The following is a 16537-nucleotide window of genomic DNA, read 5'->3' as shown; positions in this document are numbered from 1 at the left end:
AATCTACAACTACATAATTACATGACCCAAAAATCTACAACTATCTTATCACATGACCCAAGAACTTACAACTATCTAATCACATGACATAAGAATCTACAACAATCTAATCACACGACCCCAGAACCTGAGACTTTTTCATCATATGACACCAAAACCCAGGACTGTCTAATTACTGGCACAAGAACCAAGAACTTACAACTATTTAATCACTCAATAACTAAGAACCATCAAATCACAAGTACATGATTTATTTCACCGATTCACAGAATGACACAAGCCTGAACTCACAAGGCAAGTCTTTCAGGAAATTACCCAATAATTGGAATTTCCAATATTCAAGACTTTTCAAAGAAGTTCAGTTTCAGTTTGGTAAAAATCTTACAGCACTCTTATTTTGTTTTTGGTAGTAAAAATAAATGACAGCTCTAGCGTGATACATTACCAGTCTATCGGCTCTAGAGTTAAATTTGTACTCTGTGACGTGTCTGGGGCCAAAATGGCCATCTTATGCTTATAAAGTTCACGGTCTTCACATCTCATTACAAAAAGCTTAGGAGGAAAGCTGCCTGGTTTTATATGTTCAAGTCATTTCACTCTGCCTTTCTCTCTCTTTCTCCCTCCCTTACTTTCGCTCACACACACACACACACACACACACATAAACATGGTGAACCACTACATGTTGGAAAAATACATAGTTTGAATAAATAAACACATCCAACACAGTCAGAAAAAACAATCAAACATTACATATAGTCGTTTTAATTTTAGTAAAAGTTTTACGGTTCTTGCAATACAATTAGGCCATGTAAGTGCCAAAGATTAGTGGTGTTACTAGAAAGAAAACAAGGAAGAGAGATAAGGACGATAGATGATGGGAAAGAAGGAGCAAACCACACCAGAGTACCCACCGCTCACCCACAAAGCTGCCTCAGACAACAACAAAAATGTGCCCGGTTACACAGAGGGACTACAGTTGAACCAAGGGCAAAAGCTCATCCAAAACTTCCTTCATGAAGATAAAGAAAGAGGAAAAGAAATAGTAGAATTCCTTTCAGCAAGTTGTAGTCTCTCTCTCTCTCTCTCTCTCTCTCTCTCTCTCCCTCCCTCTCCCTCTCCCTCTCTCCCTCTCCCTATATGTGTGTGTGTGCGTGTTTGTCTGTCTCTCTTCTCTTTTGTCTCTCTCTCTCCTCCATCTCTCACATAACCTGAAGCCAGTAACTGAGTAACTCTATTCAAATGTCAAGGTCAGTGTGTCAGTCAGTGTGTCCGTCAGTGTGCTGAGGATGCATAGAGAAGGAACAGGGCAAAGCTTTGAGGCACTAGGAGGTCACAACCAACACACTGACATGACACACCAACATGACACACTCTCATGACACACCGATATGACATCTGACAGGACACACCAACAGAACACGCCAATATGACACACTGTCCAACACACTTCTCCTTAACACACTCAGTACCTTGACCTAAAAATAGAAATACTTTACGGACATGGTGCATTTATCTCATCGCATCTTTTTGAGTCTCAACTCATTTCATCTTAAAGTGATATATATGTCTGTTACACAAAAATACAAACAAGAACAAAACAATAGATATACATGAAGAACACATGCAGCTTTTAAGAAAAAACAATAGTCCAAGTAAACAAGCAGATTATTCGAGACATGGAAAACACTTGGATAAATACGTAGCATGTACCAAAGTTAAAGCATGTGGCAATACCTCTCACAAAATCATTGGTGGCAAAAATAGGAGGTATGTGCAGGTGACCAGTTAAGTACTCGCACATAGAGCAGACAATGAGCTTGGCAGTGACTCAAGTGTCGTAACTCGCAATTTTGCCGAAAATCAATTTTGGATACATATTCCCAAGACACTGGGAATGGGCGCATGCCCTGTATAGTATAAATCTCAAAGTCATGCCATTATTTTGTGAAAAATACACTAGCATTAAATTGTGAATTCCAGATATTGTTAATGGACATCTTGGTGAAAAATTAGTTTTGTTCCTCTTGTAAAATTAGGAAAACCTGAGTTAGGACAGTTGCGCTGCTATCTCATGAGTCACCACAAGGGAAATTTCCCTGACACATCTTGGCTCTCTTTCCTCCACACATACCTCATCCATGATGTGCATGTCTCTGTGCGTGTGTGTGTGTGTGTGAGTATATGCAACATCAACTATATTCAAGTTCATCCGTTTAAAAGTTTGTGAATCTGCTTACAGGGTGAAGATTATTGGGAGATTCCACAAGGATTTGACAGCAAGTTGCCATGGCAACACAAAAGTGGGAGGTAGGAATTGTTTGGAGATTCCACAAGGATATTTGATACCACGTTGCCATGGCAACATAAACGTGGTCTGTATTGCTGAGGCTTGGAGATTCCACATGGATATTTGAAACCACGTTGCCATGGCAACATAAAATTGGTAGGTAGGAATTGTTTGGAGATTCTGCAAGGATATTTAGAATCACAAAAGTGGCAGACATTTCAGTGAAAACCGAACACAGCTCAATTTACACATTCATAAACACACACATACATAAACACACACATAATTAGCTACATAGTGCAAACACACACACACACACACACAAACACACTCCATCATCTATACAGCACATCTCGCCTCTCAGCACCCAGTATCTAGCACCACTCCACCCATCGCACCACAAACTACTACAGACAAAGCAAACCGTGTGTTTTCAATTTTCTTTGAGCACCATCCCAACACACGCCCTTACCAGCCAACTCACCCACTTTCACAAATACATACATCACAAGCATATCGACTTTTAATTGTGAGACTCTGCCATAGGCCATCTTGAAAAGTGACGTATGACAGACTCTTACATTGAACAGTCGGTAGGAAAAGAACAAATATTAACTCATCATAACAACCACATACATCACAAGCATATATATATGAAAAGAGCAATAACATTATGTATTCATCATAACTCTCATAATAACTTTCATCATGAAGTTGATATTGCTTTCAACTGTTCAAAACATGCACAGATAAAAAGAGATTTTCTCATCACCCCCCCCCCCCCCCTCTTTTCACCAAACCACCCTTCCCCGCTTCACCAACCCCCCACCCACCCCTTGGCAGCATACTCATATTGCTCGCAATGACACGCCATCTGGCGGTGGAGAATTATGGCCGGGGAACACATGAGAGAAATCTTTCACTTGTCATTGCTGCTTTTGCTGGTGTTTGTAAACCCCAAACTAAAGCAAATATATGAATATAGTACAATCAAACGTGCTCTCTAACAGCCACCTGTTCAAGACAATCACCTGTACAAATGACCACTTCCAGCTTCTTTCTTTGAGTTTTTTTCTATGTTATAATGACACTGGCCAAGAGGACCACCTATCTAGAACAACCACTTTCTCCTTGACAATAAGTTACCATTTCAGACAATTTTGTGCGAGCAAGTGTGAGCACGCGAGCATGTGTGTGTGTGTTACAGTGCATGAATGTGTGTGTGTGTGTGTGTGTGTGTGTGTGATCCGGAAACGTCTCGTCCATGAACCAACAACCACCACAAAGTGTCCCCCGATGTGATTGAGCAAGTGCCAGCCAGTCCGGCCTATACAGAACAGCTTGACCACCGGTCACCTCCCACTCTCCTTTCTTCACAACCCCTCACTGGATTTTCTCCTCTGGTGGAACGTGGCTAACTCCGAGCTTCCCTGAGAGAGAGACAAACAAAACAATTCGAGGTTAGTTTTAGATTTAGTAAGAGTTTTGTGACACGTGTAACACAAATAGGTCATATAAACACTAAAGATTGTTTGCTATAGTAAAAGTTTTACGGCACTTGCACAAATAAATAATTTAAGTGCGGAAGATTAGAGGCGCTACTACAAAGTAACATACAAAGAAAAAAAGGAAAAAAAATAAGGACGATAGATAATTGACAGGAAAGAAGAGGCAAACCACACCAGAGCACCCACCTATCACCCACTAGCCAAAATTTGAAAGTGTTACTCGAGAGTAACATACGAAGAAAAGAAGGAGAAGCGATAAGGGATTTTAGAGGTCATATAAGTGCCAAAGATTAGAGGTGTTACAGGAGAGTAACAAACACAAAAAAGAAAGAGGAGAGATAAGGACGACAGATATTTCATAAGAAAGAAGGAGCAAACCACATCAGAGCACCCGCCAACCACCCAAGCGATAAGGGCGATAGATGTTTGATAGGAAAGAAGGAGCAAACCGCACGAGAACACCCATCAACCACCTAAACTTTGAGTTTGAGGAAAGAGAAGGACATAAACATGATAACGCATCAACGCAGTAACACATCGACACAACAACAGCACACACAGTAGTCCCATCCACGCAAAATTAAAACTAAAGGTTGGTGTTTTTATCCCCCAAACCCCACGACAATTTAGACCATTTGGAGGTGGGTGTCCGACCCTGCCTGTTGTCGGGGCCAACCTGGGCTGAGAGGGACACAACATCCCAGCCCAAAAAAAGTGAGATACTTGATAAAAATTTATCAGATTTTGGTCTTCTGCATGTGTCAACTAAGTGCGTAACAGCTACACCACAGACGCCAGTCACATCGACAAAGCAACAGTCATTTACTGCTGACAAAAAAGGAAGACAGACAGACATAAACAACAGAAGGCGGTAAAAAAGTAAGGCTACCAGTGGCGCCCTCCAACCACCCCACAATCATAACTGCGAACATAGATCTTGAACTTAGAAAGACAAAGAAAAGGGGGAAAAAAGGAAAACCAAACAAGTGTAAACTTCCTGTAAACATCCCTCAGGTAAACTCCATGTCCAAGACACACACATCTACATGGTCTCTCAAATTGAAAATACAACGCACATATCAGCATCATTCCACAAGGGCCTCAGCTTTTTTTGAAATTTTGATAAAATTAAATGGAAAAAAAAATTAACCCAAATCAGACACAACACCTGAGCACTTATTTCTCAATTAAAAACTAGGAAGGAAATAACAAAAGAGAACGAAACTACATTGTAATACGCCCCTTGGTGTCTATATTCAACTAAGCCCTTTATTAGAAAACTACCTTGGCACTCAATACTTTTCAACTAAATATGAAATGAAATAACGAAACAGAATGAAACTAAAATGAAAGATGCCCCTTTATGTCTTTACTCGAATACCTGCTTTGTTTGGAAACCTCCAAAACTTGAATTTCAGCTATTGTAAAATAACGCTGATGACACAGGGAGATTCTCATGTGTAAGTAACTCAAATAACAAATGACAGACAGAGACCATAAGACATTGTTTGTGAATTCTTCCATGAACCAACACATCGCATCATTATCATCATTTAAACTGAGTAATATTTTCAACAACACATCTGACTCTCGATTAGAAAACTCCTATGATCAAATTTAGCTTCACAGAACTTGTGCGGCCAAATGAAGGGAAAAAAGCTGTCAGATCAAGTTCTAAGATTCTTTCCTTGTTCCAAAGTAAGAGCATGAATAGTGAAAACCATGAAGCTTTATGTCATCTTATAACTACTGTGGTAAGAAAAAAAAAGGGGGACACAAACTCTCTTTTGTGGAAGAAATAAGTGGAAAAAGTGAAAAGCAAATCGTACTTGTTGTGAAGTGAATTATTATTGTATTTCCTCGAACACCAGGTGTAAAAAAAGAGGACCCATATAAAAGGCAATATCTCAATCATCTTTGCACCAATTTCAACAAAACTTTGAACAACTAAAATTCAACTACAGAGACATGTAACTTGTAAACATAAATCAACCTAAGTGATTGAAAAATATCAAGTTTTTAAAAATTTCAATCAAAACTGGGTTATTGGCAAAACTTTATAGCTTCTTAACTCTTTCCAGATGTATCGACGATATATCAGCGCGAGTCCACACCCCTTTCGGACGTATCATCGATATATCGGCTGTGATAGGGTGCCTCAGTTTTGTTTCGTTTTAACATGATCCATTATTTATAAGTATTTTTTATTGTTATTGAAAACTTGGAAAGGGTTTAGGAAACGAAAACACCTAGTTTCATTTGTCAAAGAGTCGGTCTGGCAAAAAACAAGAGAATTAGTTCTTGCGGAGTTGCATCAACAAAACGATCTAACCGGACTCAGTATAAATATCATAACTCAAACAAAAATTGGAATATTGCATTCAAATAAAAAGCTGCACATTCAGAAATTTATGGAGTCTGCTCTTGGCCTGTATATGATAAGATAGCTATGCTGATTCGCTTTTACATGTTTAGTGTGTGTAATTTTTTCAGTCAAAATGTATTTTTCTTACCACCCTCGCCATTTCAAACCCCTGCAGTGCAAACTTATGTTCAAAATTAATCCTTGTTTCATGTTGGAATGTATTCCTTATTCAATTTCCTTCAATTTGATATATCATAGGTTACGTTTTGAGTGATGGTTATGCTTATACAAAGTTATTTTGTACATCACCCGTGTAGCCGAATCGAGTCACAAGTTAATTACGTGTAGACCCCTAAACAACTACGTCCGGAAAGAGTTAAAAATGATTAATAATAATGTGTATTTGTGTATTAAAGATAAAACTCTTTTTTTTTAAATGACACTGCCATAGACAGAGTGCCAAAACACAGACCACCCCTTCACAGTGCAAGGTTTTTTGTAAGACAAAGTCTATAGAAACAACCCAAAATTGAACAGTTCAATGTCAATATTAAACAGCAGGTCCAAACAATCGACCCAGAAACTCGTCTCAGTTACTCAAAGTTTCAGCTGCGGATCTGAGCTAGTCAGGAGAGAAATGGCCTACTGAAGAGTCATGGTACACTGGACAGAAAGGGTCAACACCTGAAGCCTAAAATTTAAATTGCGCCCAATTTCATTGAGTTAACCATAACTAGTTAACACAAGAGACACAAAGCAAAAAGGTTACATGCCGAAGAAAAGCTGGATTATGAAAGACGAAAAAATTACATACAGCAAAACACGGAAAAACTGTCAGCGACACAGCGACACAAAAGGGGTGTGCCAGCCATCAGAACAGTGTCAAACTACCTCAAATTAACATCAAAAGCCAAACCCTTCCAATTTGATCTCCAATCTAAATAAGTACTGTGGGTCTATTTGCTGTACAGGAGTACAGAGGGTTAATATTGAGTTTCAGTAAAAAGAAGCACCTTCACACGATTAATACTTATTTAGTGTCGGAGCACATTCACACGATTAACACTCATTATTGCCAGGAGTAAAGAGAAGAACATCCATGTGAAATGATAATTTAATGCAAGGAGTAAAGAAAGAACTTCCACATAATTAATGGTCACTTAGTGCCAGGAGTAAAGAGAAGTACATCCACACGATAAACACTCATTAAGTGTTGGGAGTAAAGAGGAGAACATCCAAATGAAATTATCATTTAATGCTAGGAATAAAGAAAGCACATCCACACAATTAATGGTCATTTAGTGCCAGGAGTAGAGAAGCACATCCATAAGGTAACCTCATCGAACTGGCCCCTTCATCTACAAGTTGGAATGTCTAGATACAGGAAGGTACATCCTGCACTATATCAACAAAAGAAAAGTCAAATTACGCCACTGTGAACACAGAGTTGTCGTCTTTGACGGTCAAGAAAACAACATACAGTGAAGGCACGCCCGCTCAAAATCTCTGGTCAATAAAAAGAACAAAGGCATGTTTAAAGGAAGATTGAAACAGGAAAAAAATGTGAAAAAAATATACAACTCTACTAAGCCTGAATACAAATAAGGTTACAATATAAAAATATGTCAACACAGCAAATGTAAAAAAAAGTGTATAGAGAGAGTGAAAACAGCGCGTCTAAAATCTACACGCTATAGTGTGCCCTTCACAGAGGAGAATAAATACACTACCTAACACCCCCCCCCCCTTTCCAAACAGCATAAGATCTCCACAGTGAAGGTCACAGCCAGGACCACAGGAAAGGGAAAAATGACGGACGGAAGATGCTACAAGCTAACCCAGATGACTAGTGGCAGCCATATTGTATGCCAGCTCACACCAGGAAAAAAACCCCAGCAACAGCTTCATCTGAAAGTGTGAGGACTTTGCGTGCTGGCCATGGCTTATTTATGGAAAATCCCACCAGTCTATGCAGACAAGGCTAGAAAAAACCACCAAAAATCCCATCTGTCCACTCAAGTCCTCTGTGTGCAGCTGCCAAAAATCTAACCATTACAATACAGATGCTGGTAAAGTTAGGAGGTTACTTACAGGATGGAAAATACTATGGAGCCCACTTAAACTTTAAATAAAAAATCTGCCGGGCCTCCTGATTTTCTTTGGTCTAGCCGAGTTTTTGGCTTAAAGAGTGTACTTAAGTAGAAGAAAAAAATAAAGGATTTTTAAAATTCACTGTGAACTGTTTAAGCGGATTCCACTCTATTTTTTCAAGATGGAATTTGCAATTTCTACTCAAACACCTTGCACCCCCCCACCCCCACCCCTCCCACCCCCACCCCTCCCACCTTTCCTACAACTACCCCCCAGTTGTTCTTTCCCTTCCCAGTGGTCAGGTCAAAGAGGTGAAAGGTCGCACCAGTCTACACACCAAAGCCAAAAGCAACACAAGTGAGGAGGTCACTGGAGCTTCTTGGAGCTCAGCTGCTCCACCTGCATGCTCCACTGGTCAAACTCTCCGCTGTGGTCACTGCTGAAACACTCCTTCCTCCCCAGCGGTTGCTGCTCCTGTTGTTGCTTCAGCTCCTGGTACGTGATGAACACCTTGGCGTACTCGGGCTTCTTCTCCGCGTACGTTTTGAACTCATCTGTGGACGAGTGATGTGTTGTCAGCCTCTCGAGAAGCACATAGATGTGATCAGGGCTGTTTTAGTTTTAGTAGAGGTTTTACGGCGCTTGCAACTGCATAAGGTCATATGAGCACCAAAGGGTGGATGTCAACAAAGAAGCCCTTACTGGGAATCGCGCTTACTCCGCTCAAGTCTCTAGCTTCAGCAGCACAAAGTCTGTTTCAACTATCAAGGCACCCCGGAAATAGCGGGTCACAAGAGTGTGACAAACATACAAAAGAAGAAGAGGAAAATGATGATAGTACGGATTAGGAAAGAAAAAAAAGCAGTTCCCTGTTGCAGTTCAGGCACAATTATGAGCATGACATTGATGAATCAGCCCATTTACAATTACAATTCCACTGTACATAAAAACATATTGAATTTTTAAAAAAGCACATCAACTTGTTTTAGTAAGAGTTTTACGGCACTGGCAACACAAATAGGTCTGTCAAATCGATACCATAGTGGTCATTTGGTTTGTTTGAGTCTTCGTAGAAAAGCACATAAATGTGATCACAATTATTTAGTTTGAGTCAAAAGAAGCAAATCGATACAATAAAGGTAATTTAATTTTAGGAAAAAGACACAATAACAGTCATCTGTTTGTCTGGGTAAAAAGAAGCACACGAATCCCTCATGGCTTAGCAGTTACCAAACAAACAATACTGATAAAGAAAAACCAACGAAGTTCATTTGAAGGTCAACAAAACTTGAACAATACCTGTAGTTCCTTGGTGTAAATTACAACTCCCACCGCCATCCTCCCTTACCCCTTAGCGACACAAAATTAGTAGCTGTGGTTCACACCTTAACTTTAACCAAACAGTATCTAAATCAGTTGATGGAGGTGATAAGTGCTTTCACCAATCACTTATCACCTTTATCAACAGAATCAGATGTAATAAACTATGAAGCATCTATCGATCTGTATGTCTATTTTTTCTCTCCCCGCACTCTGCCCTCTTACCTATGGTGATCTTTCCATCCCCCGTGACGTCGACTTCCTCAAATAATCGCTCGGCATCTGTGTCGGAGATGTTGAAGGCTCCCGTCAGAATGTGCTGCAGCTCCTCCGGAGTGATGTGCCCTTTGTTCTCTGTGTCAAACAGCTGGCAGACAAAACAGCACAGATGTTAGTACAGTGTAACATTAACAATAATCGTCATCATCATCATCATAATACCTTTAATATAATAACTATAATAATAACAACAATAAAAATCATCATCATAAAAACTTTAATAAAATAATAATAATAATAACAATAACAATAACAATAACTCAGCATCATCATTTCTATAACTTTAATATAATAACCATAATAAAGAAGACAATAATTACAGACTGAATTCATATAGCACTCTATCCCATCCAACCACCCAACCATTCCTCACCTGAAATGCCAGTTGGATGGTTTCGTCATTGTTGGCCGGCTCAGAGATGAGAGACAATCCAATGACGTACTCGCGGAAGTCGATGGTTCCAGACCCGTCCTGGGGAGACAGAAAAAGGCTCGTCTGAAATTTGTGAGTTAAAGAGGAGCACATCTACACAATAATGCCCACTTGGGAAAAAGTAAAACGGCCAGACGGGATCAAGAGAGATAGTTAAGAAAGAGGGCTTATAAGTGACACCATTTAACCACCCACACCGGCGGTCTGTAATATATTAAACTTGGAGGCTAAAGTAAAGCGCAGTCATTCAAATTCAAAGTTAAAAAAAAAAGAGCTGTCACTCCAATTCAAACCACAATTACCTACATCAGGTCACCACAGAACAATCTGATGTATCTCAGAGTGTGGGGCATATACTAACTGACCTTCTGACCCCTGTACACAACCTGACCTTCAGACCCCCAACCTTCCCAGGAACAGAAGAGTGACTGACCCTGTCGTACAGATCAAACACTTGCTGAAGGGCGTCAGATTTGGGTAGCAGCAGATACCGGCTGAACTCCTCAAAGGTAATGTTTGCGCTCCCTTTCCGCCACACCGCGCCTTTGATGTCCTTGAACTTGACCAGCAAGTCTTGCATCTTGTCAAAGTTTACGCTGAACAAAGAAAACAAAAGAGTTTGTTTTTTAGTAAGAGTTTTATGGAAGTTGTAACACAATTAGGTAATATGAGTGCCGAAGATTAGAATTTTTACTAGATAGAGAGAAACAAACACAAAAAAGAAAGAGGAGAGAAAAGGGTGATGGACTCTTGAAAAGAAAGAAGGAGCAAACCACACCAGACTACCTGCCAACCATCAACTGTTTGAGTAAAAAGAAGCACATCAACACAATAATGGCCATATAGCACAGTATAAAAATAAGACAGACGGAAACGAGGGAAGGAAAAGAAGTAGGACCTACTAGTGGCATCCTCCAACCAGACATGAAAGGGCTCGCCTAATGCTTGACAGAAAACAAATTTGTCAATATACAATAGTGACCACTCAGTGGCGAGTTCGGGGACAGATAAGCACAACCACACCATGGCTGTCCTTAAACGCTGGGAAGAAGATTAACATTTTAAAAAGTAATTAGATCATATAGGAGAAAGGCTTCCAACCCGGCCTGTCAGGGCCAACCCTGGTCAAAAGAGAACTATTAGGGATACAACATCCCAGTAAAATGACCGTGATACTTGATCAAAATTTCTTCAAACTCTAGAATTGAACCCAAGTCTCCTTCATGCAACAGCAAAGCACTTAACTGTTATGTCACAGACAGGGGCAAACACATAATAGACTCACCCTAGTTTGGAGTGAAGTTTCTCAAACTCCACCAGACCGGCGTGCGCTGGCAGCTTGAGCTTCTGAGCTGTTGTCATGAGGCGGCAGTCGTCGTAGGTGTGGTCTGTCACTGGGCACTTCAGGGATCTGTATGGGGGAGGCGGGGAGAGAGAAAGACAGGGGGATATTCATCATATCTGAAGTGTACAGTTTCTAAAAAAAGTGAAAAAGTCAAAAACACTAGAGGGAGAGTAATGAAGTAGGACCTTCTATTGGCAACCTCCTATCGTCCATGAAAAAGCAAAGAAAGAAGCAACGGAGGGAAAGAAAAGAATAGAACCTTCCAGAGGAATCCTCCAAACACCCATAACCGGCCACAAAAAATTGTCAAAGTAACACCAGAATGGAAGATGGAAGTGGAGGGAGCACACCACACTATAAAGCTAATCAAATATCTAAAGAAACAAAACTATCATTACAGCTTCTCCTCTCCTTATACAAACACTTCTTTAAAATGACACACACACTAGCACAATAACTGACACACAGTACTTGGGGCAAAAACTAACACCATAAAGTGCTGAACATAGTCCAATCAGGACACATAAAAAATAAGCAGAAGGAATACAGTAACAGGATAGGTACAGAAAAAGAAATCACACGATAACAGAAAGTACACAGTAACAGAAAGTATACAGTAACACTGATGAGTACAGCCCAGCTTACTTACTCTGCCATCAAAGTTCTCACGTTATTCGCAAACAATTTGGGGTCAGCCTTTTCCTCTTCACTAGGGGTGTACACAGGAAGATACTGGAAACAAACAAAAAAAAACCAACAAACTTCAACAAAGAACAACAGGTAAAACACTTTAACGTGCTGACAAAATACATACCACATATAGTCAGCCAGCTGTTTAGATGTAGCAATTACAAAATTTTGTCAAATTTATTATTTCAATATTTTTATCTGTGGTATCGGTTGAATGTACACAAGAAATATTTGGTAAAAATTCCAATTTTCAAAGCTGAAAAAAAAACCCCCAGCAGGACAAGATACATAAAGAACGTACAAAAGTCTAAATAAATTAACCAGATTTTATTTCTATCCTGAAAAATGTCGCTTTCTGGGATTAAGGGGAGGAGCAACCCTTGATTTTGCCGATTTTGGGTCAGGCTATATGCAAATTGAGATGTTGGCTAATTTTTGAAGATCAACCAGTTCTTTGTCTAAAAATAGCATGGAGGCGATTGAGAAATTGTCCCTCCTAAATTGTCTTTGAAAACAGGAGGGTGGGTTAATATAGTGAATTTTCACAATAATTGTCGTTTTTCTTAAGTAATTTTTGGGGGGGCAGTTTTTTCCCTCCTCCTTCCTTTTGACATGAAACTTTCAGAAAACATAGATGGCAAGGCTGCCATCAATGTAACAGAGAGATATTAGCGGAAAAAAATAAGACTTTTCCATTGGCAAGCGATTAGCTAACCTGAATTTAGAAAAGGTTTTTTTTACATTGAGAAAATTCTCTTTTTTTTTCATTTTTCACTTATTGAAAAATACTTGCTGTTACACTGACAAGGTCTGGTTAAGGTATACTCTCACCATATTTGATCAAATTTGGTCAGTAAATAAGAAAGCCTTAGGATTTGAAATTCGTTGTTTTTATTTTCAAGAGGGCGGCAGTTTCCATAGCAACCGCAGTAGCTATGCCAAAATAAAATTGCGTACCAAGAGATTTTACTATGCGTAACTTATTTGTGTACTTAGATTAGATCTCAGACAACAAGCATAGAAAATGGTCCCCAAGGGTAGTTCCTCTCGTTAAGACATTTGAACAGCTTGCCAACCATTTGTGTAGAAACCCGCAAGAACTGGGAATGTGTCGTTGTTTTGACATTTTGTCTTTTTGTAACCATGTCAAGGCACTCTCCTGAGAAATCTGTACTTTAAATTTCTTAAAATATCTGCTCAAAAGATGAACACAAGAATCTGAGGAAGCCCCTTGTATAAAAAACTGAAATTTGACCCTTGTGTATCTGTGTGTGTATTATATGCGTGTGTGCATATATGTATGCACGTGTATATGTACATGCAGTTGAGTGTGTGTGTGAGTATTGCATGTGTCAGCTTTATAGTGTTTTAGCACATGTTATCAGCAGCTTGCACTGTATGCTTCCTGGGAAGCCAAGAACGTTTCCAAGTTGTGTTCTAGGGTCTGCTTGGGTAATTATAGATATAAAGCGCAGAGAGCATGCTGTAGATCATGGATATCTTGTCACACCTTGTCCTCAGTGTTGGGGTCACTACAGTCGGAACATGTCCATCTCTGCTCTCCCCTCTCAGAATCCATCCCAGAGTCTGTCTGCTTACAGTCTCCATCATAATCTGGTTGAAGATCCGTCGCGCTATACAAATTTTTGTATGTGTCTATGTTTGTGTAGGTGTATAAGTGACTGTGTGTGTATTGTGTGTGTGCCTATGTCTGTGCAGGTGTACATGTGACTGCGTGTGTAATGTGTATGCATCTACGTCTGTGTATGTGTCTGTCTGTCTATTGTGTATGTGACTATGTCTGTGCAGGTGTATATGTGACTGTGTGTAATGTGTATGTGTCAACGTCTGTGTATGTGTCTATGTCTGTCTATTGTGTATGTGCCTATGTCCGTGTATGTATTGTGTATGTGCCTATGTCTGTGTATTCGTGAATGTGTCTTATCTCCGTGTATTGAGTGAATGCCTATGTCTGTGTATGTGTGTACGTTTTGTGTAAGTGCTTATGTCTGTGTATTTGTGTATGTGTATGTGTCTATGTCTGTGTATTTGTGTATGTGTATGTGGTATGTCTGTGTATTGTGTGTGTGTGCCTATGTCTGTGTATACGCCTATGTCTGGGTATGTGTTTATGTGACAGTGCGTGTATATGTGTATATGTCTATTGTCTATGTCTGTGTATTGTGTATGTGCCTATGTGAGAGAGTGCAGGCTTAGTTTACTGACCTCAATCTCAATGCGGGTGTAGAACTGGCACAGGGTCAGCCAAAGCTGAGTAAACCTGGGGGAAGGAAGGGGGTTGTTATTGGGGGTGGTAGTGATGATGATGATGATGATGATGATGATGATGATGATGATGATGATGATGATGATGATGACAGTGATGAAGGTCAAGATGACAATGATGATGGTGATGACAACAATGATGATGATGAGATGATGATGACGATAATGACAATGACAACAATGATGGGCACACCGACACATAGACAGACAGATAGGACTGGTCGATAAACAGACAGACAGACACAACGGCAGGTAGATGAGTGGATGAACTGACAGACAAACTGATAGATGGATAGACACAGACATACAGACTGACAGAAGCTCTGAAGGACAGATAGACTCACGCTCCAGGTCCCTCCCATGTCCAGGTGATGGTGTCCTGTGAAGCAAACAAACATTGGTCACTGTACTGGTGGTTCTCTCTTTCTCTTTCTACCTCTCCATCTCTCCTTCACCATCTTTCTCTTTCTACCTCTCCATCTCTCCTTCACCATCTTTCTCTTTCTACCTCTCCATCTCTCCTTCACCATCTTTCTCTCTCTTGCCCCAAACCTCACTCTCTTGTTCTCCCATTCACTCTTCTCTTGTCCGTCTCTCCTGCCCCCCCCCCTATCCCCCCCGTTTCTCTCATTCAATCACTTTTTGTCCATCTACCCACCCCAGTCTGTTTCTCTCAACTGCTACCCCCCTCCTCCTCCCTCTTTTGTTCGCTTGCCTCTCCACCCACCCCTGCCCCAGTGTTTCTCCTTCCCCTCATCAAAACACACACAGAGAAACACGCACAAACATACTCACCAGTCTGTTGGGATATTTGACACACACTGGCTGTACCGGTACTCCAGGGTAGAAGGCACCTGGAACACACAACTTTGGCCCATCAAGAACACATACACAGAACAACACACCCAAGCAACAACGCACCATGAGTTTTGGCACAGTGTGTGATGACACACACAACACAACACAACACACATAGGGAACAACACAGTGTGGGTTTTGGCACAGTATATGATAACACACAATACAATACAAAGAATGACACACATAGGGAACAGCACAGCATGAGTTTTAGCACAGTGTGTAATAACACACAACACAACACACATAGGGAACAGCACAGCATGAGCTTTGGCATAGCGTGTGATAACAAACACAACACACACAGGGAACAGCACAGCATAAGTTTTTGGCACAGTATGTGAGCACATACGGAACAATACACAATGAAAAACACTCGCACAACAACACACACAGGGAACAACCCACGCAGCGAACAACACACACAGGGAACAACACAGCATGAGTTTTGGCACAGTGGGAACACACACACAGATCAAGACAAAGGGAACAACACATATTGGCAATGGTGAGGCTGATGATTGTGTGTGTGTGCGTGTGTGTGTGTGTGTGTGTGTGTGTGTGTGTGTGTGTGTGTGTGTGTGTTGTGTGTGAGAGAGTGAGTGAAAGTGAGTGAGTGTATCTGTATATGTGTGCATGTGCGAGTGTGTGTATATCTCACCCTGTTTGAAGGTATTGAGGCAGGAGTGGTTGGTGCCCGTTCTCTCTGGGAAGATGATGATGATGCTGATGTGTGTGAGTATGTATATGTGAGATTGTACATTAGTGTGTGTATATTTGTGTGTGTGTGCGCGTGTGTGTGTATAAGTGAGATTAAATGTGCGTGTGAGAGAATGTATGTGTGTGTGAGCGAGCATGTATGTGTGTGTCTGTGTGTGTGTCTGTGTGTGTGCGTGTGCATGCATGTGTACAGTATGTATATTATATCTCACCCCGTTTGAAGGAGATGAGGCAGGTGTGGTTGGTGCACGTTCTCTCTGGGAAGATGATGATGATGATGTGTTTGTGTGTGTGTGTGTGTGTGTGTGTGTGTGTGTGTGTGTGTGTGTGTGAGAGAATGGGTGAGTGTGTG

At 40.6% G+C, this 16537-nt stretch overlaps 1 protein-coding gene across 5 annotated transcripts in view; it reads right to left on the bottom strand.

Annotated features, from left to right (window-relative positions):
* Positions 1-1176: 1176 nt before the first annotated feature.
* Positions 1177-16537, bottom strand: part of LOC101859954 (lysophosphatidylcholine acyltransferase 2) — a 36216-nt gene continuing 20855 nt past the window's right edge. For 3 of the 5 annotated variants that reach the window (XM_005103737.3, XM_005103736.3, XM_035971165.1), the window contains exons 5-14: positions 15403-15463; positions 14952-14986; positions 14548-14602; positions 12281-12363; positions 11572-11697; positions 10720-10882; positions 10227-10325; positions 9800-9941; positions 8654-8808; positions 1177-3720 (exon numbers count right to left, since the gene is read on the bottom strand). In XM_005103737.3, the coding sequence (XP_005103794.1) occupies positions 3664-3720; positions 8654-8808; positions 9800-9941; positions 10227-10325; positions 10720-10882; positions 11572-11697; positions 12281-12363; positions 14548-14602; positions 14952-14986; positions 15403-15463 (976 nt within the window). In that variant the 3' untranslated portion in view covers positions 1177-3663. Of the gene's footprint in view, positions 3721-8579; positions 8809-9799; positions 9942-10226; positions 10326-10719; positions 10883-11571; positions 11698-12280; positions 12364-14547; positions 14603-14951; positions 14987-15402; positions 15464-16537 lie in introns of all 5 variants that reach the window. The other 2 variants (XM_013085577.2, XM_035971164.1) reach the window with 2 other exon arrangements.

This window comes from Aplysia californica, unplaced genomic scaffold, assembly GCF_000002075.1.
Source record: "Aplysia californica isolate F4 #8 unplaced genomic scaffold, AplCal3.0 scaffold00388, whole genome shotgun sequence".
Taxonomy (NCBI): Eukaryota; Metazoa; Mollusca; class Gastropoda; order Aplysiida; family Aplysiidae; genus Aplysia; species Aplysia californica.
This window is presented reverse-complemented; position numbering and strand designations above follow the sequence as displayed.